At 48.6% G+C, this 25,511-nt stretch overlaps 1 protein-coding gene across 4 annotated transcripts in view; it reads right to left on the bottom strand.

Moving 5' to 3' along the window:
- MYH11 (myosin heavy chain 11) overlaps window positions 1-25,511 on the bottom strand; it is a 121,085-nt gene that overhangs the window by 48,147 nt on the left and 47,427 nt on the right. For 2 of the 4 annotated variants that reach the window (XM_037067750.1, XM_037067748.1), the window contains exons 4-10: window positions 24,540-24,567; window positions 10,796-10,898; window positions 9,130-9,150; window positions 6,815-6,907; window positions 4,490-4,553; window positions 3,784-3,882; window positions 367-510 (exon numbers count right to left, since the gene is read on the bottom strand). In XM_037067750.1, the coding sequence (XP_036923645.1) occupies window positions 367-510; window positions 3,784-3,882; window positions 4,490-4,553; window positions 6,815-6,907; window positions 9,130-9,150; window positions 10,796-10,898; window positions 24,540-24,567 (552 nt within the window). The remainder of the gene's footprint in view (window positions 1-366; window positions 511-3,783; window positions 3,883-4,489; window positions 4,554-6,814; window positions 6,908-9,129; window positions 9,151-10,795; window positions 10,899-24,539; window positions 24,568-25,511) is intronic. The other 2 variants (XM_037067751.1, XM_037067749.1) reach the window with 1 other exon arrangement.

The raw sequence follows: 25,511 nt of genomic DNA, 5'->3' as shown, positions 1-25,511 counted from the left end.
AGCTACAGCCTACATAAAATTAACATTGTTGAGAGACCAGGTTCTAGAGATATCCTTTGAGCCCCTAGAACTCCCTGTACCTGAATCCAATATTCCTGAACTTTTTTTTAGCCCTGAGTGAATCATTTGCATTTTTGCTAAAGATAATTTGGGTCACTTGTAACTGAAAGAGCCCTAATTTATACAGCTACTTAAAAAAACACCAATAACTCATCTAAACTAATACTCTTTTTTTGAGCATTTGGGAAATTCAGAGAACAGAAATGTATCCTGACCAGAGGAGAATCCCTACCTGGTTCCAGTGGAACCAAGAGCTTGAATCCAGGTCTTCCCGCCAGCCCCCAGACTCAAGGTGTGCAGACTTACACAGCTGCTCTTCTTCATTGAAGCCCATGATGCCCATGGCCTCTAAGGTTTCCTGGAACATCTCGTCATCCTGGGCAGCTGGGATGGGCACGTAGCCATTGGAGAGGAACGTGTAGTTGTTGAAGCCCTCCAATAGCAAGTCATCTAGACGGAGAGAGAGATGGGCTGTGGTCAGGAAAGCATACCACTACTTTGAACACGAGACAGGAACCTGGTAAAGGGCTTGGGCTGCCATAATTTCTTCCCCTTTCCTAAGACTTGGATGGTGTAAAACCTCCCTCCTGCGTCATCTCATAGGTGGCTTCACTGTCCATCACTGACCTCATACAGGAGTGAAGGTTGTACACCGCCCCAGGGTACCTGGCAGCTGAAGTTCAGCCTTGACTCCACTGGCTAAGCCATGACCCCTGACACGGGGCTGCATTTGCCCGGAGGAAGGGACACCTTTATCTCAGTTCCCAAAGGTACCCTGCCTTCAGGAATAGAGATGTCTGAAAAGTTAGATCACTCTTTACTTACCCACGTATTGTATTTTATAAAATAAAATCATACATGCACATGAATTTTTAAAATGAATTACTAGCAAAAGGTCTATAATAAAAATACATTCCCTGTCTCACCCCTTCTCCAACTCCTACCTTACCCCACAATAACTGCTTTTATCTCTTTTAGCTGTTTCTTCTGGTAATTACCATGACCTCTACATATGATAAGCTTAGAATATATATTATTATGTTTTCATGCAGTATGATAGGACATTTCTGAATATGTCAAAATTAGATATTCCCTATTGACTTCCTACTGTGGCGGATAAAGCTTGAGCTCTCATACCATCCTCCCTCTCCTCCAACTATTTCCAGACAAAGTTTCTATCAGGGGCTGGCAAATCTGGTCTGCTGGTTGTTTTTGTAAATAAAGTTTTGTTGAAACACAGCTACTCTTATTTCCTTGTCTACTATCTATGGCTGCTTTCATGCTACAAAGGCAGAGGTGAATGGTTGCAACAGTGACCATGTGGTCCTCAAAGACTAAAATATGTACTAACTGGCGCTTTAGCAAAAACATTTGCCAACTCCCTGTGTGTATTATCACATCTATTTAACATCATTTTCTGTAAGATCGCGGTTACATAACTTTGTTGGTGTTTAGCCACCACCCCTTTCCCCCCGATTTTATAATTGCTTCTGTTTTTCTTACTTCACACCCTCAAATACATCAAATGTCCTCTTTCGGATCAACCTTTTGTTAGGCTGGATTTTATTATACTTTTGGAGGGAAGTCAGTGAGATACTTTTGTTTTCAAGGTCTTTTATGGGCAAGTCACTTGAAAGCTACTTAATAAACTCGAGGTTTAATTGACCCAAGATACCAGTTAACTCGAGCCCCTGGATTAACTGAAATGCCTGATTAAAGTCACAAGAAATTTACATCATTGCCAAGACCTCATTATCCAGACTACAAATACATTTTTTAATACTTTATTTTCTCTAAAGGCCTAACCTCTTCCCAGATCTATCCTCAAGAACACAAATAGTTCCTTGGAATCTTAGTGGTTGGCCATATCCTTGCCCAATTTCTGGAAGACCAGCGGCAGAACACAAAACTGGGACCCAGGTTACCAAACCACCAAGCTGGTGACTCTGATGCTAAATAGGAGGAGGAGGGACATGAACATTTCTTCCCAGGCCACCCCATAGCATCTGCACTGTAACTGCTAATTTACCTATTCGCAGGTGAATAGCATCCATTCAGCATCCTGCCTTTTATCCAAAATTGCTCCAGACCAAGCATCCAGAAGCAATAACGAATGCTGCCCCCGCCTCCCCCGCCGGTGGTGGCATATTGCAACACACGTAATTCTTAACCAAAATAGCTAACCCTGGGCCACAAAATTGGTGGGAAGCTAAGTTTGTATTTTCCTCCTAAAGTTTTAAACTTAGACTTAGTACTAGAATATAGACCATACCCTGTACCTATAGTCATTGGTATATTCCTTTTCTCAGCTAGGTGGTTTACATATTCTTTTAAGAATTAGTAGATTACTGAATGTCTAGAACATATCATTTCCTAATGGAATGTGGAGTATATTGTTTATATGCAAAAATATATATTTCTTATAACAAAGATCAGTATACCTATTTTTATAAATGAAGTTTTATTGTAATGCAGCTATGGCTCCTAATTTATGTACTGTCTATGGCTGGTTCTGCGTTATGTTCAATGGCAGAACCGAGTAGTAGTGACAGAAACCATGTGGTCTTTGAAAAGCTTAAAAGATTTATTATTTAATCCTTTACAGAAGGTTGGTTGAACTCTGCCCTGTGAAGGCCACTTCAAAGTCTGTTCGAAAAAAGTCCACCGTTGTTAATATAACAAGAATGGTTCGTGCAACATCCATGTAACCTGGCAGCCAAGGAGAGTGGACTGGGGTGCACAGGTGTGAACAATGCAACTTCACTGTAGTAGTCAGTGAGGGCGGTAGATGCCACTGAGTGAGCCTGTGTACTGTGTGGCCGTCTCATCCAAAAGGACTGAGCGAGTAGAGCAATGAATCTGCATCACATTTTGCATTGTGCTTGAAGGTTTCTCCATGGAAACTATGCAGATGGTTCAGAAGGCCACAGCTGTGGGCAACTGGTGATGGGCAGCTTCATCGTGAATATGTGCCAGTTCATGCATCATGTATCGTGCAGAGATTTTTGCTGAAACATCAAATCACCCAGGTGACTCAGCCCCCCTACAGCCCAGATTTGGCATCCCATGACTTCGGGCTTTTCCCAAAACTAAAATCATCTTTGAAAGAAAGATGATCTCACATCACCAATGAGATTCAGGAAAACATGACAGGGAAGCTGATGGTGACTGGGAGAACTGTGTGACGTCCCAAAGTGCCTACTCTGAAGGGGACTGAGGCATCACTGTCCTATCTATGTACCATGTTCCTTGTATGTTTTTCAATAAATACCTCTATTTTTCATATTACATGGCTAGATACTTTCTGGACGACCTCATATAATAAAAAATGCCTATTTCCACTTCCCCTCCAAATTTATTATAACATCATAGCTTATATACTTGCAAGTTTTCTAAATTGGCAAATACAGCAATTGTCTCTGGAAGGCACAGACTGTGTCTAACTGAACCTGATGTCTTCAAGTCTAATTGGACTTGATTAGTTGTTTAATGACTAACTGGGCTGGATGTCTACGATGCCGCATAGGAGGTACCTGAGAAAGACTGAATAAAAGGCACACTCTGCACTGAAAGGAGCTGAGGAAGGCTGCACCTACCACACGAAGATGTAGCTCTTTCCTACGGCAGGATGTCTGGCTCTGTTCTAACAGCCAAGGAACTGCCCCCGACGATGGTGAAAGGGAGAGCTGAGACTCCCAGCTCTCGCCCTTGCTAGTCACTTACCTTTCATCTTGTCCTTGGCTCCAGCAATCATATAATAGAAGATGTGGAACGTCCTCTCATCCCTGGCCTGGCGAATCGCCCGTGACTTTTCTAGCAGATCTGGTTTGGGAGAAGTTAAGAATTCTGGGGATACCATGGCTGTTTTCTTGCCAGGAACCTAACCTTCCTTCCCAATCCCTGTCATATTAGCTGCTGGAGGGGAAATCTCTAGGACTGGGAGAGACCCCCGGAGGGTTCTGAGGAGCCTTTGAGAGGCGGCTGAGTCAAGCCATCCATGCCCGACTGACACAGGTGGACCCTCTAGTTCTGGCTCAGATTCCTTAATGAGCCCACTGGGTGCCACTGGCAGTCCCCCAGCCCAGAGAAAAGTGAGGGGAATGGAGGTTAAAGAAAAAGCATAGAAAGACGGGAGCCAAAGACCCAACCACCATCACGAGCTCTGCTGCAGAGTGAGCTGTCTCGAGATGTTACCGAGTAAAAATAATTACCCCTCTATGACTTAGTAATCCTTGTTCTCAAGTGTTTTGTATGCATTGCCTCATCTAAGCTTCACAAACTACCCTAGGAAGTAAGTGTGAGTAATATTTGCATTTTCCATACAGGGAAACTATAGGAAGGACAAAACCCTTTTTCGGGCCTCCTCAGGCTCTGGGAAGGAGGTTGGCTGGGTGGGGGTCCCATGTGGCCCACCCTGAGCAAAGGATACAGGTCTCAATGTTGGCTCCCACGATGTAACCAGTGACATCAAAGTTGATGCGGATGAATTTGCCCTGCCAACAGGAAAACAGTTCAGTCAGTTCCTGGGCCCCAGCCCTTCACCCATTCCTGCAGGCAGGTGGGCAAGGAGAGGCAGGGAGCCTGTGGGGCAGGGAGCCTGTGGGGCAGGGAGCCTGTGGGGCAGGGCAACCCCACAGGCTCAGAGTCTCACAGGGCAACTTGTCAGAGGGAACCACTGTCTCCAAGCTGGGATGATCCAAGGGCTCACGCAACACAGGAACTTCTGGAACACTTGCACAAGCCAATTCCCCTTGGCTCTTTCAATGACCTTCAGCCCATCATAGCTATTCCCATTTGAAAGGCAGAAAAGCTGAGGCTGAGAGAGCTGCCCAATCTACTAGCACTCCTAGGAGGAGGAGCCATGAGGAGAAGGCACGTTTTGTCACTTCCAGTGGATGGAGGGCTCCCCACCTGCCACCTGCCCAGAAACATGCTGGGTCTTCCATAATGAGACAGGCCCAAGCTCATCCAGCTGCAGAGTAAACCCCCTCTTTGGAACCAGTGAGCATGAACGGTGACTCCAGGAGCCACACTATTGAAGTGGGCCCCACACGGGAGGCTCTGTGGGTGGGTCTGGGCCCTGCGCCCGGCCCTGGGACTCATCAGATCTCCTTCCCGGAGGAAGATGCCCCATATACCTGCCTCTGCCTCTGCTGAACCACAAAACCATCCTGCAGTCCCGCTATTTAGTTGCTTTTTCAGTAGCTGACAAAGGATCGCACCCTTTCTGCCCACCGTGATGTATATGGTGGGAGACGTTCCTGTGTGGACATGTGCCCTAGGCTTGCTCAGGCCTTGACAAAAGCCCTACACTTTTTCTGTCAGGAAGTAAGACAGGAGAATGACTGGGATTGCGGGGTCATAAGGCCTGAGCACTGATACACTGAAATTTGCATTTTAACTATGAATTGTTCTGTTTCATTTCTCCTTCATATTGCAGTTAAGTTGTTATGTGGACTTGTTTTCACCTGATGTGTACAGTAAGTGATGTTGCCTACAGCTCTAATTTTGGGAAAGGAAAGGGGACATTGCATAGTTATTTGTTGTAAAAAGTGGGTCTTGAGCGGGCAGGGCTGGGGACCCCTGTGTGGGCAGAGAGGACACAGGAATGCTGAGCAGAGGTCTCCACAAAGAGTTTTTCACAGGGTTCCACCCCAGTGAGTGACAGCTAAGAGGGGCACCCACAAATTAGCAGAAACCCCCAATCATATGACTTCCCAAAGAGCACCCCTCATATTGCCAAAATCCTCGATCTTTCCTCAGATTCCCTTCTTTAACATAGCTTTCTGACTCTCCTATGGAAGCCACCATTTAGTTCGTACAACAAAATATTTTTTAAATTTTTTAAAGATTTTATTTATTTATTTTCAGAGGGGAAGGGAAGGAGAGAGGGAGAGAGAAATGTCAATGCATGGTTGCCTCTCGTGGGTCCCCTGCCAGGAACTGGCCTGCAACCCAGGCATGTGCCCTGACTGGGAATCGAACTGCAGTCGTGTGGTTCACAGGCCCGCGCTCAATCCACTGAGCTACACCAGCCAGGGCCTACAAAATAATTTTTGTCTAGGTGTCACCAACTGCCCATACTCAGGCTTCTGTCTCCATTAGATCCTAGTGATAAAGGAGAGGCCCTTGAAGCCTGGGGAAGCATGTGTGGGAAGGTGGCACCTTCTGCCTTGTTGACTAATGGCTCCCCACCTAGACCGAAAGCTTCATGAAGGCTGTAATCACATGTGAATTGTTCATCATGATCCTGCGAGCCTAGTTCAGTACCTGATACACAGTAGGTGCTTACTAAAAATTAACTGAGCAAATTTAAAAAAACCCGCAGGACAATGGTATGTATAAAAATACCTACCAGAATGACTGTACACAGTAAGTGCTTAATAAATGCTCATGAAGGATGTATGTGCCTGGTTCCCAATAGGTTCTCAATTCCTGCTTTGCCAAATAAGTGTCCAGCACATATTAGGTGCTCCTAAATATTTATGGAATCAATTATGAATGCCAAATGCCTAACAGGGTGCCTAGAACACAATAGATTCTCAATGAATATTTGGTGAATGACGGAAGGAAGGAAGAAGTGAGCTGTAAGGTCAAGACAGGACTGAAAACCCAGAGCAAAATGTGTGACGTATGCCTCTGTCCCTTCCATCCCAGACTCCCCGTGCAAACACAGACTCTGCCTTCTCAGGCAAGGGGTGACACCAGGGGACCTAAGCCTTTCCCACAAAACCCACGCGGCTTGGCTACTTACGAATCGTGAGGAGTTGTCGTTCTTGACTGTTTTGGCATTGCCAAAGGCCTCCAGAATCGGGTTTGCTTGTAGAAGCTGCTTTTCCAGCTCACCCTAAAATTCATTCATATCTAGTTATTGGGGAAAGAGACCCAGGCCCTGATAGTTCTGCCCTAGGTGGATGTTGTCCCAAAACTTGGCCCTTAACCCACAGGTTCTCCATCCTGTCGCCTATCCGCTCTGAGACCACAAATGCTCATGTCCAGACTTGCTCCAGGGTTTCAGAAGAGAAGCAACTGGCTGAGCTCTCTGGTAGCTAGGGCCTCTCTCCCCTAGGGAGGCCACTTTTCCCTGGATGGGGCCTGCTCATTCATGCAATATCACTGCCACTCAGAACAGCTGCACCTCCCAACACCGGGAGGTCATTCACACCACAGTGAGCGGCCTCCCGGAGTTGTGCAGCCCCCGACCTGCACTACTGCTGAGGGCTGGCAGTCCTGTTGCTCTTTGTGTTTAAGAGGCAACTATCTTCAAGCTAAACCACTCCTGATGGCTTTAGTGTGATTTTTTTCTTAAGTTGCCATTTTCCTTTTTGCGGACTAGTTTTCTGAGGGCTCCTGTGCAAGACAAGTAAGGAATGTGCAAAACCCACCAGGAATACTTCTAATGGATGGCAGACCAAAGCTACAAAGCAGGTTGCCTGAGCTCCATTCATCAGGTTAAACGCAGCTGAGACTGTACACAGCCCACGGGCCCTCTCTTGGGGGCTCCTGTGCACAAACGCAGTCATGTGATTAAATGTGGCAGGAAAGGGCCAACGAGGTAAGTCATGCCAGGAAGCAAGGAGCTGCTTGTTGCCTAGCCTCCCCAAAACAGTGGCTGCAGGCTAGCCCAGAGGCCTCCCTGCCCAACCTCCTCCAGGTCACACTGGGAAGCGGTGAGCTATGAGGGTTTCCTCCTGGTTCTGTCTGCTGATGCCCCTGCTCCCTTTTTCTCAGGGCAGTAGCACTGGGCTAAAAAGAAGCCGGGGAAGGCTCTAAGGGGGGAAGGGCGAGCACGATTGCCCTCCTATGTCTCTGGTACCAGGAGGGCGTTGTATAGCTGTCCCTAAGCGGACAAAAGGGGAAGGTGCAGTTTACTCAGGTGTCTATTCACATGTCTTCCTCCTTTGCAGCTCCCAAAGAAGATGAAACTGAAGTCTCACCTCCGTGAGAATCCAGTCACAGGTGGAATTCCCGGGAACGGGGGCTTGTGGGAATTTATGATAAAAGTCATGGGCTTTCCTTGGCTAGTGGGAAGAAGTCTAAAAAGGGATCCTTTGTCGGTACAAATTTGAGGTCCCAATACCCCACAAAAATTTCCCTTTCTAGAATGGGAATTCCAGCTGGTGAGGTTGAAATGTCCTTCTCAGGAGAGCTTTAAACACGGGGATCAGGTCCAGACTGCTCACTTTATGGATGAGACTGTGGCCCAGAGAAGTTAAGTGTCTTGGCTGAGGTCACACAGGAGCAGATCTCAACCAGAATCCCGATCCTCCTGACCCATCCATGGCACTGCTGCCCAGGGTCTAACTAAGATGCACCGAGTGTGATCCTAGCGCACTGGGACCCCTGCGGCTCTCGTCCAGGCTAAGACCCATGTGCCAGCCCCCCAAGCTCTGGGTTAGACATGAGTTTACAGAGGCAGAGGTCCACGTAAGTCCTGGTTGTGTGTCGCATAGCTGGGGCCTTACCATGCCACCAAAGCTAGTGCATCGCAAACCCCAAGACTCCTGTCTCCGGAGCCTCGGGTGAAGCAATCAGCATGCAAAGAGAGACACGCACTGCACACGCATGCACAAGGACATGCCAGTGCACGGGGGACATGGCTCGGGGGAGAAATACAGGGATGATGGCAGGGCAGAGGGAAGGAGGTGTGCCACAGCAGTGCCATTAACTGACTGTCAGTCAAGCCAGGGAAGCTTTAGGGCCAAATAATCCTAAAACAGTCAACCAGATGGGGCAGATGATTCTAGGACATCCCAGGTGGTGGACACATTGGTGGGGAAGGTGGGGGACTCATTCTGAACTGGGAAAATCCATCACAGGCTGGGGGACGATCCTGGGGATTCCCACGGGAGTCCTGCGGGTGGCAAGTGTGTCCCCATGCCCTGCACTGGCATCGGGCAGCCGCAGGACGGTAGTATGTCGGTGCCTTTGTTGGTCTGGGCTGGGAAACTTGGGGGCCGAGCCCACTCAACCGTCAGCTACGGGGCTCAGCGGGTGCAAGAGGACCATGCAGATCTGAATCACTCCGTGCCTCCCGTACACACCAGGGAAACACTCCCCATTACTCACGTAGGCAAGAGATGGGCCTTGCTGTGGTTGAACAATGCAGCATAAAACAAACGTCAGTGTTACTTTAATCACACATAAACCAGGAGCTGGAGAACAGATGACTTCAGTCCCCCCCGCCAGGCAGCCTGCACTCCCCAAGGTAACTAGGGCAGCAGCAACTTCTCTTTGATTCTCTCTCTTTCTCCGTTCCGAACACTGCCGTGTCTAATTTCTTACAGGCCCGGATGTTTCAAAGGTTTCTGTAACTGCAGGGGCCATGGTGGGATCTTTAAGGCCGTATCAGGTGACATCCTGTCTGAGCCGTGTTTACATGTGCAGAGAAAGAAGGGCTCCGCGCCACAGTGTGCGCTCGATAAACACCAGGCATTATTATTAAGCAGTATGATTCCCTACTCTTACTGTTCTAGGGAAAGGAAAGGCCGTGGGAAGCAGCGGTTCACTGGCACGCAAACCCTGGGGCTGTCTCTCACTCCACAGCATGCCAGAGGCAGTTCAGAAACGCCAGACCTTGGGTTTTCTGTGTTTGAGGGAGGAAGGTTCCTGCAGCTAAAACCAGTGCCCTCCCCGGACCTTTGGCTGCCCCTAGACAAGCTGGTCTCCATGGCTGCTCTAGAGCCACCGCTGAGTGCCAGAAGCACGACCGGGGATGGCAGGAACCAATGACACCCAACTCATCGTGAGGCTTCCCTTTTGCCATCTCTCCCGCCCTGGACCTCCAACAGAGGTGCTGGAAAGGCCTTTCAGCAGCCCCATTGCTTGTCCCCTCCTCTGGGACAGACGCGGCAGGGGTGAGGTGGAGGAGAAGGAAGAGAAGGATGGACCCAAGAAGAGATCATTCTAAAAATCTGCTTTCCCTTTTCTTTGAAGCCCTTAATCAAACTGCCTCATCGTGGGGTTATGTGTATGGTTTCTTGGCGACTCCCCCTCTTTCCCACGGTCTGGGAACTCAGTGCCTAGAATGACAGCATCTCTCGGACTCATCGCTGGAGCACATCTGGCGGAGCCTGGCAAAGAGCAGAGGCTCAGTCACGGGCACTGGACTGAAGCCCACGCACTGAGTGACACCAGTATATCCCCTGGGGCCCTGTCAGAGGGACACATCGAGGAATAGCAGGGGTGCCACACGCTAGGGGGTCCACAGGTTCCCACAAAGCAATGGTTCCCTGTCAGGGTGACTCTGCCCCCTAGAGGATCCCAGGCAGTGTAAGGAGACACATTTGGTTGCCACCCTGAGGGAGGTGTCACTACCAGCACCTAATGGGAAGAGGCCAGAGATGCTGCTAAACACCCCACAGTGCATAAGAGGCCCCACAGCACAGAAGTATCTGGTCCAAAGTGGCCATGGTGCCACTATGGAGAGACCCAGACGGAGAGCAAGACTCCTCCCTGTGGTGGGGAGAGGGCTCCTCCCATTTCACAAAACAGGAGCCCTCAGATCATGATCCTGGCTGACGCAAGGGCTTGCCCAGACCCAAACACCACCCCGAAGGCAGAGAAAGACCCCTCCTGTGAGCCTTTGGGGGGAGGAGACAGTGAAACAGGGACCTGAGCGCTTATAGTGCTGAGTCCTGGTCCTCTTAACAGTGCTTGTCCGCAGCTCAGTCAGGCCACGAGCCCGGACACCCCTCTGCTAAGGCACAGCCACCAGCCAGTGACTGCCACTCACCGTGATGCTTGTGTCCTTCTTGCCCTTGTGGGAGGAAGCCACCACGGCCAGGTACTGGATGACTTTCTTGGTGTTCTCCGTTTTCCCGGCTCCGGATTCACCTCTGAAAGACAAGGGGACAGTGTCCCACTGGAGATAGTCCCGTGTGGGTGCTCTGTGGGTGCCTTTCTGCAGCTCCAGGCCTTTTGCCAAATGGGGAAACTGAGGCTGTCTGCAGGGAAGTGGCTTGCCCAAATTCACACCGCTGGCAGATAGCAGGCTAGGCCTCAAACCCGGGACCACAGTCCCAATCAGCTCCTCCTGAGAGGGAGGATGCAAGAGAGAATTTCGATGAAGAGGGTGAAAGAGAAAACCCGAGTTTTCCTACCAAGGTCCAAACTTAGGTTTATTTGGAATTTTAAAAAAAAACCAGATTGTATATTTTAGAGCAGTTTTAGGGTCAAAGGAGAATGGAGTGAGAAGTACACAGAGTCCCCCCACCCTTCTGTGCCCCCCACAGCCCCGCCAATGCTCCACCTCTCCACCAGCGAGATACGTTTATCAAAGCAAGGAACCTGCACTGACACATCATTATCGTCCCAGTCCGTAGTTTTTCCTTCAGGGGGCATACAGAACAGTTCTACTGCAACTTCTCTACTTACAAGATATCAGCGGCTTTGTTAGAGATGGAAAAATTAGGCAAGAGGCAGCTTCCCAGAAAAAACATTAAGTGTCTCTCACAGTGTTGGGACCTAAGGTAAAAACTTTAGAAACTCCCGTTGCAAGAAAAAAGACTGGGTAACCCATTAGCCCCTGGACAAATGAAGCCCCTTCATCCCCTGGAAAACCCCAGTCCGACGGTCAGGTGGCTAGCTCAGTGTCAAAAGGTGAACCTCTGGAAGTAATTCATGCTCAAGTGTAAAAGACGGATAAGTTTAGATTAGCAGGGCACTGTCTTATCAAAAGAGTATTCCTAGAATATGAGGGTAGATTTTTTTTTTAACCCAGATAACCTTTCTGAGCCAGCTGCCTCGCTTGGCCACTGGAGACCACTGTGGTGGGACCTGAAGGGTCACAGAGTTCAGACCCTGCCTCTGACTCCCACCATTCCTAGCAAGAGGGACGGACATGGCCTTAACCCAAGCCTTCTTCCTTCATGTCCTCTCCTCCCATTTTTTTTTTGTGTGTGTGTGTGTGTGTTTCCTTTCTTTGTCCAGACCCTCTCATTTTCTGAGCTTGCTGAATATTTTTAAAGGCGTATCCTGAAAAGAGATCTTTTTTTTTAAGTCTGGAAGACAATTTGTCCACCCTGAGGTCAGCTCAAGGTTCTCCCTGCTGACCCAGTGCCCCCAGTGCTAGTGTGGTCCCTGCTCTTCTTCCTAATTAGGAATTAAAAAAATTAATTGGCTCTGCCAAGGGCCCGTTAATAACTTTGCTCATGGTTAAAAAAAGAAAGAAGAAGCATGTGCCTCTAATCACTGGATCCAGTCCGACAGGCCCCTCAGTCCAAAAATCAAGGGTCTGATCACCAGGAACAAAGAAAAGTCTCAGGCACCGTCCTGTCCCTCCCCAGTGGTCTTTATTCCCAAAGGCCACATCATTCCACATGGCCTCAGAAGCACCTTGTGAAATGGGAATGGGAGGTAAAGCCAAGTCCAAAAATAATAAACTGTTTTTAACTTTTAAGGAGAGAATGGACTTTGAAGGGGGAGCAGAGGCCCTGTGAGTTTCACATGCATTCTCCCTTTTACCCCCAGTCCTAAAGGTAGGACGTGTCCACATTAGTACAGAAGAGGAATGCTAGCCCAGAGAGGGTAAACAACTAGCCCTAGGCCACACAGCAAGGTCAGGGCAGAGTCGGAAAGTCAGGTCTCTGGTTCCAATGCAATCAGGACTCTTTTTACCACATTTTAACAAGTGATTTCATGACACAGGCCCAACCCTCTAGGAACTTGCTTTCTAGGACCAGAAGAAGGGAGGGAAAAGGAATTGGTATTTGTTGAAGGGTTACTCTAACGAGGCACTGGCCTCACAAATCTGATCACGCAATCCTCCCGACAACCTAAGGAAGGAGTTAGTGACTATCCCCATCACTCACCTGGGGAAACTGAGGCTCAGAGGGCTGAAGCAAAACAAAGTGTTAGGTCCCAACTGCTCCTGCTATCACACAGCAAGGAGAAGGAGGAGGAGAAGGAGGAGGAGTGAGATTTGAACGTGGGTCTCCTTGATGCCCAAGCCACGTTTTATTTTGATAAGTGAGGAAAGGGGGTGGAACCAGGAAGGACAGAGCAAAGCCCTGACGCCACTTCACCAAAAAGTTGTTTGTACACTCTGGGTGCCTTCGCTTACCTCAATAGGCTCCTTAGACATGTGACCAGGGACCAAAAAACCAAGCCACCCAGTCGCTTACACCTAAATATGAATTACTTCAATGACTACATTACTTTAATGTCAGAACACCTGACAGACGTCCACCCAAGCTGGAGGGGCCGGCCTCTGATCAGAGCGGGAGGAAGGAGACGATTTCAGTGTGGCCGACTGCCCGTAGGTGGTCCGAGCCCATTCAGATCCAAGACAAAAGTCAGGGAGACAGCAGAGCACACAGTGTCCCAGGATCAGTACCACCCGTCTTCCCTTGCCCCAGTTTTCCCACCTTTGCCCTCAGCATCTCCCACCTCCTCGCTTCTACAACAAAGACATTGGCACAACCGACTGTGACCATGGCCTGGTCTTCCTTCCACCTTGAAGGGGAGGGGAAGTGGGACACGGGCTCTGGGAATCCGCTTCTCCCCGTGTGGGCTGCTTGGCTCCACAGTTTCCAAGTTCTACTGATAAAAATAAATTGTCCTGGGAGGTTCTGCCAAAGAAAACACCCCAAGCTCCAGGCTCAGGGTGTCTGAAGATTCATGAACTCGGGGCTGCTTCAGAAACATTCATCTTTGCTTTTCTGGCCTCTGACTCTGGGGGTGAAAATACCTTCCTGGTCTGAGCACCCTAATCCTCTGTCCTGTTTCTTAGGGGATTTAGAGCCCAGGCCCCTCCTCCTAGAGGAAGACCTGGATTCATGGCAATAGACAGCTGTGTGGCCTCGTAATTATGCTAACGCCAAGTCTTTTGAGTCAGTCCAGTGCCAGAGGCTGGAAGGAGCTACCCAGTGGCTGCTCAGTCCTCAGCCCCAAGCAGAGCAGGCTTCACAGGTGTGTGACCTGGGCAGTCCCATGGGGATCCCCCCCCCCCCCATCCCGAGGAGGGTCCTGTGCTCGATTTAATGCTCTTACAGCCATCTAGAAATTTGTAATGATTTTTAAACAAGGGGCACTGCATTTTACTATTGGATAACTTCATGAATCAGGTAGCTGGTGCTGGCTCCCAGGGTTGAACACCATTCCCAAGTTCATTTCAGCTGGTTGTCCTTGGTAGTAAAGCCAAGCTGGCTCTGAGTCTCAGAGCTGTTCAGTCCCTGGTCCTCATGTGATTCCCACCCCTGCAGATGGCAAAGTCCTCCGGCATCTGTGCTATCCAACTCCTACATACCCTGCAAAGCCCAGTTACGCACTGCTATTCTGAATACTGCCTCCAGCTCCCCCACACCTCCTTCCCCTGTGGCATCAATAAGCAAAATAGCACAATGAGCTCCAGGACCTGACTGCCTGAGTTCAAATCCCTGCTCTGCCAGTTACCTGTGTGACCTTGAGCAAGTCATTGAACTAATCCCGTGTGTCAGTTTCCTATCTATAAATGGGTATAATAAAAGCTCATATGATTATTACAAGGATTAAATGGGTGAATATATATATATATATATATATATATATATATATATATATAAAACATTTAGAACAAAGCCAGGTACACAAAGATATTAGATATCACTACTTAGTAACCATTTCCCCCTAATGCTTATATGTTCTATTTAGATCATTACCTTCAACATTCAATTCATACTATCATTAAAATATAAGTTATATCATTTTTCCCCACTGTTTAAGCCAGACACCAGCAAACCATTTCTATGAAGGGCCAGACAGTAAATATTTTAGGCCTTGTGTGTCGCACATTCTGTCCCAACTACTCAGCTCTGCCTTTGTAGCACGAAAGGAAATATATACACAGTGGGCATGTTATAAAGTTCTAATAAAACTTTATTTACAAAAATACAGACAGGTACCAAATGTGGCTCACTGGTCCAAGTTTGCTGAGCGCTGGCTGAACCTTCCAGCTCTTTCCTGTCCACTTTAGATTAAAGGTCAAATTCACTCCCAGGACCTAGGAGAGCCCACACGCTTTTCTCTAATCTCATGTGCCCACCACCCTCCTTCTCCCTCGGCCCCTCCCATGCACACACGCAGTTACTCCGTGAGCACGCAGCTTTTGCTCGACCCGGGGCCCCTTGGTGTACCAGTCCCGCAGCCAGGGCCTGGACTGTTTCACACTGGAGGAACTGCATGCTGGACCAATGGAACTGGTGTCTAACAACTACCTTCATTCAATTGTCAGCATCTCAACTACTAATCACCTACAGCGAACTGTTAGTCCCCACCTGGCTTACCTTGATCACTGATTATCTCCAAAAGCTTATACCCTGCTATCAACTTGTAGATCCTTAAGTCACTTTGGCTGATTTTAGCAAGGGCCAAGATAAAATTTAGTAAGGACAGCTAAGCTGTTGGTGGTTCAGAGGTGACCAAATGTACTTTCAAATAGCAGTTGAATGATTTGGGGATCTGCCTTTTTGCACTGGTCAAATGCCTCCTTATTACTGAGGACTGGCTACAAGCAGGGCAGTGTGGGGGTGGACAGCAGATGCGGAGTATCCCCACCTGCCACGAGCATATACTCCAGCAGGGAGGCAGGCAATAGACAAGGAAATGGATAAATAATCAAGATCATTGGAGGTGGCTATTATCACTTTATCAGGGTAACAGGATAGAGAAACGAGGCAAGGGGCCGGCTGTCGACGGCGTAGCTGAGGAGGAGCTGGACCCTGAAAGATGCAAAGCAGTGCCGTGGGAAGAACCAAGGTAAGAGAGCACCGGGCGGTGGGAACAGCAGGGACAAAGGCCCACGGCCAAGAGATGCAGGGCACATGTGGGAACGAAAAGGGGCCGGTGCAGCTGGAGGGTCAGAAGGAGGACAGCAGTGAGTGACAAAGGAAAAAAGGTTGGGCTGGATCACAAACACCCTTCTAGGCCTGAGTAAAAAGTGTTCATGTCACTCTAATAAGTAGAGGAAACCCCTTCCGTGGGGAATGGGTGTTGAGAACCAGTGGGGAAGAGATCAAGCTGCAGGGCGGAGACGGGATTACAGATACCGCAGTAAGTCAACAGTGATCACTGTTACAGCAGCTGATCCTTACTGGGTGCTGGTCCTGGGCAGTGGCCTTCTCCTCAGTCTCTTCCATGAACTTACGCCTTTCATCCCTGCAACAGCTGCCCCATGGAGCACCTACTGAACCCATTTTACAAACAGGGAAACTGAGGCTCAGAGACATGAAATGAATTAGGAGAGGCAATGGAATCTGAGAAGTGGACGGAGGTGAGAAATATTTTAGACCACACTGTCCAGTGCAGGAGCCACTAGCCACAGGTGGCTATTTAAATGAACTAAAATTAAATAATAAAACTCCAAATCCTTGGTTACATGAGTCACGTTTCCAGTGCCCAACAGCCATCACACACAAAAGTCCTATTACACCATGCTGCTCTAGAGGAAGCAGAACCTGGTGTTGATGTGGGTGTTGGGACTGAGGGAAGGGTGGGTTCGTCTTCACCCTTGGAGCCTCTCTATAAACTCAGCTCAGAGAGGTTAAGCCACCAGTGCAGGGTCACACAGCTATGAAGCTGTCTGTGAGGCACATTCCACCCTACTCCCTTATGCCACCAAACTAAATTCATTCACTTAACAGATGATGGTTGAGCAATGCTATTTTTCTACAGATGCAGATGAGCACTGTCATTTTTCTACCCAGGTACCTTGCCAGATGACACATGTCTGACACAGGGGCCTGGCTCATAGATGCTCAAAGGGCTCTCGGGTTGCCTAAATAAGGGCCCCTCCAAAGAGGTCCACATGAACATAACCCCAGAACATGAAACCATGTCATCTTCCATGGTAAAATGGACTTTGCAGCTATGATTAAATTTAGGGTCTGGAGATTAGCTGATTATTTTGGAGTATCCTAGTCACCCAGTGTGATTACAGAAGGGTCTTCATAAAAGGCTAGTTGGAGAGCCAGAGAAAGAGATTTGATGCTGCTACAAGCTGGCTTTAAAGGTGGAGGAAGGGGCCGCGGGTCCAGGGCTGTAGGTGGCATCTAAATGCTGGAAAGGCAGGAAACACCAGGTCAGCAGGTGGTCATAGCATTTACATCCACACGCCTAAGTGGCATTACATCATTCATTCTGATCGTTCATTGTGTAGCATCGAGTGTTGATTTCTCACCACGGAGAAGGGGAATTCAGCTCCCATTCAACCCTCTCCTCTTCCCCATAGAGGCGATCTGGCCACATACACTATTTCCAGTTAGATCAACACTCGGGGTTTGCACTGTAAAGATGACAGAAACACTATACCTGGTGGGGACCCTCCTCCACTGTAATTTTTCCTCTGTCCTGCCTGGCTTTAGTTTTCTCTGGAATTCATAATTACTTTGTTTTATTATTTTCCAGTTTTCTCTATACATCAATCCCAAACTAACTATAAACTGTCCAAATGTTCCACTGGCACATTTCACTGTCTTCATAGCAACCATCACCATCTAAAATTCTTATTTATATAGTTCACCCCCAGGACCCTGGGCCTAGCACCTCCTGTCACCAGTAGGTGCAAAATAAATATTTATTGTCTGAGGCTGTCCTTTTGACCTTGGGAGCTTGTTCTAAGGAATATTGAGGGAAAAGGCTGGAAAAGCACTTTTGAAAAGCAGATAGCAGGCTCTAGCTTCATGCTAGACAATAAGAACTCCTTAGCACCTTAACTCAGAACTTGGCATTCACAACTGTAAACACATAGCAAAAGCTGGAGCAGCAAAAGTCTAGAAATACAACCAGTTACAGTTAATACCTGTTAATAATTCTGTTTATAACATCATTTGCTGTCTTTTTTGAAATGCTAAGTATCAGTCGCAGGTTGAAAGAACGTGTGTGTGTGTGTGTGTGTGTGTGTGTGTGTGTGTTGTCAGGCGCTGTGCTAAGTGCTTTCTGCAGGTCACATCGTGAGGACGTGGCAGAGCTGAGCTGGGGACTCTGTGCTGCTCTGTCTAGGGCACTGGCTGCCTCCAGAATGACAATCTGGCCTGTCCTGGAGCCTCACATTGCCTTGCTCAGGGCCTCCAAGTATTGTCACAGCATCCCTTAGGAGTGAAAGGGACCCAAATGCCCCCCAGCACTTCACTTCCTCAATCAAGAGTCAGCTAACATGCAGAGGACCCTGGCCCAGGGTCGGCTCACTCCCAGCCCAGGATCCCCAGAAACCCAGACCAGGAAACCTCTCGTCCACTCCTGTAGACACCAGCTAACCCAGAAATCTTTCCACCGCAGGCTGCGCTGATGGGTCAGACGTTCAGGGGAGGAGCCAGACGTTCGCACAGCAAAATATTAATCAGAATCCACAGGGTCCTCCATTGCTCCTCCAGCTCGTGGTTCTCACCCCTTCTGCACTCCCAAATGGGCCGCTCCGGGCCCGTCCTCTGCTGGAGGAGACTCCTCCCTGACGCCCTCCCCCAGAGCCCCACCAGCCCTGAAACAGACGGGTGTGCACAGCTCAGACTTCACAGGCCCTTCAGCGTCCTCTGTGAGGATGACCCATAGTGAGCATTTCCACCCCTGCCAGCCCACTGGCTGTCCCAGCAGCCTCACAAATGCCAAAACACTAAATAAAACCACAGGTTTTTCCATTTCCAACACAAGCCACTGCATCGGGAGGCTTATCCAGGCCATTTGTCTCTTCCACCAGATGCCCAGGAACTGACGTGCTGCCATGTTAGGAGACAGAGGTCTAGCGGGTCCCCTATCAGGGATACCCAGGATGTTTCAGGCAGCGCATGGTCAGAATATGTGCAGGGTGGGTCAGCAGGAAGTTTACAGTTGTGAGTTCACAAAACAGAGTTTATTCTTCTATCATAATTTACTAATTCTTGTATAATTTTCCATGCTAACAACTGTAAACCTACTTTTGCCCCACCCTGGAAACCCGAAGGGTAAAACAAAGATTTTCACAGACATCATGACCTTGGCTGACACCACAGAAGGAAACTGAAGTTGAGACGCTGGCAGACACAGCCCTAACCAGGTGATGAAGGCCAACATCACTAGTGATAGGTCGATTAATATCATGTGGATGTCAGGTGAGTATCATGAACTCCTGAGATGTGGTGAAGAAGGCACTTCACTCTGCGCCATTCTTCTCCAAAACCTGCAACCCCGTGTAACGACGAGAACACCAGACAAACCAAACTGAGCACGTTCTGCTAAATCCGTGCCCTGCCCTCGTCAGTACTGCCAAGGTCATGCAGAACAAGGGGAGTCTGAGAATCTGTCACAGCTAACAGGCCTATGGAGACAGGGTGACTGAAGGGAGTGTGGTATTGTGGATGGGGTCATGGGACAGGAAGAGGATATTAGGGGGGGATCTAGTGAAATGTAAGTAAAGTCTATAGTTTAATTAGTAGTCAGGGACCAGTGTTGGGTTCTGATTGTGAGAAATGTACCACGGTGATATCAGATGGTAATGGCAGGGGAAACCAACACTTGAAGGGGGCATGGGAACTCACTGCACTATCTTTGACATATTTTGTAATCCTAAAATTATTTCAAAACAAAGATTTCATTTCTTAAAAAGTTATCGCATTTAAAGAACACTATCAATCTAATAATAATGTGCCTATACAGCCCAAATCATAACCATGGTGCCAGGCAAAGGAGGTTGGGGAGTCAGAGGTCATATCTTGCTCCGTCCACTCTGTACCCGAGTCAGCCACGTGAATTCTTTTCAGACCAAACTCCTGAATCAGGACCCTTAATCACCATGCACAGCCTTGGCTTTTGTGATCCTGCTCCTTGGGAACCCATCCTCAAAGAAACAAGCAGAGGAATTTGCAGACAAAGTTCTGCCAACAAAAATCATTAGAGGGTAAAATCGAAAATGACTTCGAAATCCTACCCTCGCACTCTGGTTAGGTGGTTCAGTAGCTCCGAGGAGGATGAGCAGCCATTCAAAAGGGATGTATGTAAATGGGAGGGAAACCTGTCACAGGTGATCTCTGGCACAACCACTCAGCTCTTCACAGAGCTCTAACTCGGGGATCCCGGGCTGTGCCGGCAGAGGTTCCGGCACAGCCGGCATTCTGATCCCCAAGCCTGGGTTTCTCTCCTGCACACAGAGCCTCCAGAAAGCAAGGCTCAGCAGAACATCGGCTAGTACTGACTGACCACCACCACTAACAATCGGAACACCAGCTAACGATTAGGGGGCACCTGCTAGGTGCTCGGAACTGCGCTCCGTTCTTCCCTACCTTGCTCCTTCAATTCTCCCAACAGCACTCAGGGGCAGAAACAATTATTGTCCCCATTGTACAGATGAGGAGACTGAGGCTTGCAGACTTAACCAACTTGCCCAAGAACACATTGCTGACACTCAGGAATGGAACCCAGCTCCATGCCTCCAAGGGCTCACCCCCTAACCACAGCTGTGACCCTCTTGAGATATTCATGTCCTTTTGAAATCATGCTGTGTGATCAAAAAAAAACTTTTAAAATCTTGTAGGCCTTTACCAGAAAGTAGTTTTTCAAAGACAGAATGAAAGGGATGGTGGGGAGAGTCTGTTGGGAGGTAATGTGGCCCTTGGGGGAAGCACCCAATGCAAAACCCCCAGAAGCTCCACTTTCACCAGAGTAGACCCTGGCCCTGGGGGAGTGTCCTGAGTCACCTGCCTTGGAAAGGAGAATGGCCTGAGACCATTGTCTCCTGCCACAGAGTCTGAGTGACCCAAGTGAGGAGTGCTATGTCCAGGTGACTTGTGCAAGTGTCCCCAGACCCTGAGAGGATCAGTGCATGTATGTCCCCAAGTGGCACTTCTGGCCACCCTCAATGGTCAGAAGTCTGGTCTACCTCTGGCCCACACTGTCCCCACACCTGCCAGGCCCTGCATGACCACCTCCCTGACCACATCCTCCAACCACCTCCTTTCTCCCTGCACAAGCCACTTGGACCTTCTGTCCCTCAAAAGGCAACTGTGTCCCTATCTCAGGACCTTGGCCCTTGCTATTCCCACTGGAAACTTTTCCCCAAAATCTTGTGCAAGGCTGGCTCTTTCTCATCACTCTAGGCAGGCTGCAGATCTTTTTTTTCTAAATCTATGTGCTAAATACAGAGGATGCCGGCCATTCATCAGTCCCTGTTGTCCACAGTCCACAGCGGGGCGGGGGTCAGCTGGGGTTGCTGCCGGCTCATTGTCAAAGGTCAAAAAATGAGGGTTGGGCCCTCACCTGGTCTCAAGAAATTTGGCTCCAAGTCTCACTATTCACAATACTTGCTGTGTGCCTCTGGGAAAATCTCCTAACCTTTCTGATCTTCTTTATGAAAAATGAGGTGACTGAACTTGATCCATGAGTTTTTGCCTCTGTTCTTCCAGGACACACATGATAATAATAGCTCACCTGGCTGAGAACCAAGCCAAGCCTTGTAAGTCACGTATGATATCTTAGAGAAAGTGATACTTAGTCAAATACACACACATGCATTTATGTAAATATACATATACTCATTTATACATACATATATACACTCATTTATATATATACATATTACTACTCACATAATCCTCACAACAGCCCTATGAATCAAACACCATTTTCATCCCTACACTTCCCCACTTCATAGGTGAGAATGGGGAGCCACGAAGAGGTTACATTTTGTGGCTGAAGATCCAAGCTAGTGAGGGGCAGAGCCAGGACTGTCACCCGGATGGTGTGGCTTTAACCCCCACTCTGCAGTCTCTCAGTGACATGATCCACTGACACCCCAAGGCGCCTGCCATGAATGCACCTAGATTCTAGAGAGCTTGCTCCTAAAGACATGAGCAGAGAAGTGGAATCACCTTTGACATGGAGTTTGGGTACCAACAGCATATAAGTCATCAAAACCACAAAAAGTTAGCACTGAAAAATCCCTTAAGACAGCATCAAAGTAACGCAGCCATGGCTTTACCACACTGCAAGACCCTCGGACTGCACCACCTGTGTATAAATGTCAACTAGACACAGGGATCCCAAGTGTGCAGCACGGACAATGCAGGAGAGAGAGTGTGCTTGGCGTGGCCAGACACCCCCACTGTAAGAGGCGCATGGAACGAACCCCGTGGGGGCGCTGGCAGGGCCCCCTGTCCTGTTCTCACCCCCACCCTGGCATACACTGTCCGTCGGCAGTGACCTCACCGGCACTAGAGAGGCAGGTGTTTGTTTTCTTCCTAAAGAACATGCTGGTTTCTCCTCAGTGACATGTGCAACCCCGCTTGTCATGGCCACGGCCACCCTGACACACGACTCACACTGGCCATAACCAGCCTGGATGCATGTGATTCAACTCCCTGCCATATTCGTTGCCCTGCCCCTTTCCCTCCCACTCAAAGCAGTATTTGGAATACAAGCGAATGGAAGGGGGTATCATTACCGAGGCCAACTTGAATCTCCTTTCATTTTAAATAAAGTGAATCATTCCCCATTTAGATGCTCCATGAAAATTTCTTGCAGCTGGTGTATGTGCGGCAGGAACGGTGGACGTGGTCATCTCTGAGGACACTTCCAGGCCCAGGGTTCTGGGACAGGGCTTGTAAACAAGGTGGCCCACTGGCCAAAGTGAGCCCACACATAGAATTTATCTGAATGGTGCTCTGTGTGTGTTCATGTGAATTAGGTGTTAATGTTCCAAAATTGGAGATTTCACATTAAAAAAAAAAAACTAGATTGCCAGCTTCTATTGAAGTGTGGGGGTATCTGGAGACACTGGACCTGTGCTCCCCCATAGCACTAGTGGGCTGGAGAGAAATAGCTGCTGCCCCCTTAGATGGGCCACTTCACCACACTTCCCACCATTCCCTACTGTCTTACACCTGGTCCTTTTCACATATTAACAGCGTTTGCTTGGTTTCCACTGACCCTTGGTTTCACAACCTAGATATCCTGCAACGGCTCTTCTCCCACGGAGGACTTTTGCTGGGGGGCAGTCTCTCACAAACAGACCTGTTTCTCAGAAAGAACACGGTGCACCTGAATTCAGGACCTTTGCGCATGATGGAAATTCTTCCCCTCTTTTGTCATCTCTGCTGAAATGTCACTTCTCTGGGTAAGACTTTCTGTTCTCCTTGGTTATAACTCCTCCTATGTATGCATCTTCCTTCTTCCTTACATGTTCCATCCTACGTATTTTCATAGTTTTTAATTACAGAGTTACCTGGCTGATTTTTTAAAAATGTGCACGTATTTTATAAAAGTTTCCAAAAAGGTGGTGTCTTTACACAGTCAGACAGTACATTCAAACAGCACACAAGGGCAGTGTGCGATAATTGTCCTGGTGGCTATCTTCCCTCTTGAGGGATCACGCTTATTTTTGGCTCATGCCTACAACTCATCAGGGGGCCTGGCCCATTAAATCTGTTGAATACACAATGAGTCTGGAAGGAGTAAGTGTAGGGGCTGGTGGTATGTTAGTTCCCTTTGCTACTGTAACAAATTACCACACACTTAGTGGCTTAAAACAACACACACACACACACACACACACACACACACGAGTTCTTGGGGTCAGACGTCTGACGTGGATCTTACTGAGCTAAAACCAAGCTGTGGACAGGGCTGTGTTTCTCTCTGGGAGCACGAGGGGGGAGCCCGTTTTCCTGCCTTTCGCAGCTTCCAGAGCTCTTCTCCACCTTGCCTGTCATCTTAGACACCCTCCATCTTCAAAGCCAGTAATCTTAGGTCAAGTGTTTCTCACACTCATCACTGCCTGACTGTCTTCCTCTGCCTCCTTTTTCTAGTTTTAATGACTTTGTGATTACACTGGGCCCACCTGAATAATTCAGGACCACCTCCCTATTTTAAGGTCACCTGACTGACAACCTTACTACCAACCACAACCTGCATTCCCACCCCCCAATGCCATGTAACCTGACATAATCACAGGCCCCAGGGATTAATTAGGATGTGGAGATCTCTGGGAGGCGTGGGGGCATTATTGTGCCCACCACAGGAGGGATTTTCCTGAATGATGAAGATCCTCTGAATGATTCTGGGTTGAGTTAAGATCTCCTGACCACGTACCCAAGTTCTCAGAGAAACAATGACACAAAACAGCCAATATCAGGTACAGACACGGTTGTTAATTGTGAAATTATAAAGTGGTACTTTTTAATACACGCCAATGCTTCCTCACCCACAGAGATGGTATCTGCAATTAGATGCAATTCTGCATGTAAAGTGTTTAGTTCAAGGCCTGGCACACAGTAAGTGCTCAATAAATGCTACTTTAAAAGTGGGAGGCTGTGCAAAACAAGATGGCACCAGGTATTATTGACAATGTAGGTGTGCCTGACTCAGAACAAGAGCATTTGTTCAACAAAATGTCTAGGGAGCATCACTCCCTCATAAGCTATGAGGCAAGGTGCTTGGGCTGGTGAGCAAACCAAAGAACCTTGCCCTCATGGACTTTCTTCTTTATTTAATAGGTTGAATTTCAACTCCAGAAAAACAGAAGAAAAAGCAGCTCCACTTACGTGCACAGAATGGACTGGTCCTCTCGATCTGAGAACAGAAAGGAAAGAGAGCCATGAGTTAGCAGTAGCTCTGGGCTGGGAGACTAGACACCCTGGACCTCCCATTCTAAGCCCTTGCACACTGGCCCCACTACGGGGGACAAGGGGCCAGCTGGCCTCATTGCCTGGGGCATAGGGGACAAGACCAAAGCCAAGGGGGCAGCAGGGCTCTTTTAGATACTCCTCCTGACCCCAAAGTCCTGGGGGCAGCCCCAGAAAGGTTCCAGAGTCGGGATTATCCAGGAGGCAGTGATCTTCCCAGCACCACCAGCTCTGGGGGTCCTGGGAGAGCCACTCTGTTCAGAGTCAGTCCCAGACAGAACATAGACTTTGGACCCAGAAAGACTGGGATCCATTTCATCAGTTCCCAGCTCTGTGGCCCTGGGCAAGTATTTTTAACCTCTCCGTGTCTCAGTTCCTTCATCTGGAATATGGGGCAGTGGACACTTTTTGGTTTGAAAATCCAGCATCTAGTATTCCCTCTTCTTCCAGGAAGACCATCCTGTTTTCCTTTAGGAAAAGTGACCCCTGCCCTGCCCCTGCCGCCATATACAGTCTTGGTGGGGCTGCCCCACCAGCTCCCCTAGCCACGAAGCAAGAGCAGGTCCCAGGCTGTGTCAGTGGGGTCCTCTGAGCTGGATCTAGAACAGGGAATGACAGTGGTGGTGGACACAGGCCTGAGGGAGCCTCACGGCCTGTCCCCCGAGCCTGAGCAGTCTCGTCATTTCCTGAGGCTGGCTTCCCAGTCTTCCCACCCCATCTGTGAACTTCTCCATAAATTCCTTCCCTAGATCAGGTGCCAAGTCAGGCTCTGTTGCTCATTACCAGAGAATCCTAGTGGATATAGTGGGCATCATGAGATTCAAAGTGATTAAGCAGGCATTACCAACCATCACCTCTCAGAGTGGCCTTAGAGGGTGGAGCCAGGTTCCG

This window comes from Sturnira hondurensis, unplaced genomic scaffold (genome assembly GCF_014824575.4).
Source record: "Sturnira hondurensis isolate 20B ecotype Veracruz unplaced genomic scaffold, ASM1482457v3 Scaffold0017394, whole genome shotgun sequence".
NCBI lineage: Eukaryota > Metazoa > Chordata > Mammalia > Chiroptera > Phyllostomidae > Sturnira > Sturnira hondurensis.
The sequence above is the reverse complement of the archived record's forward strand: the minus strand, read 5'-3'. Positions and strand labels throughout refer to the sequence as shown.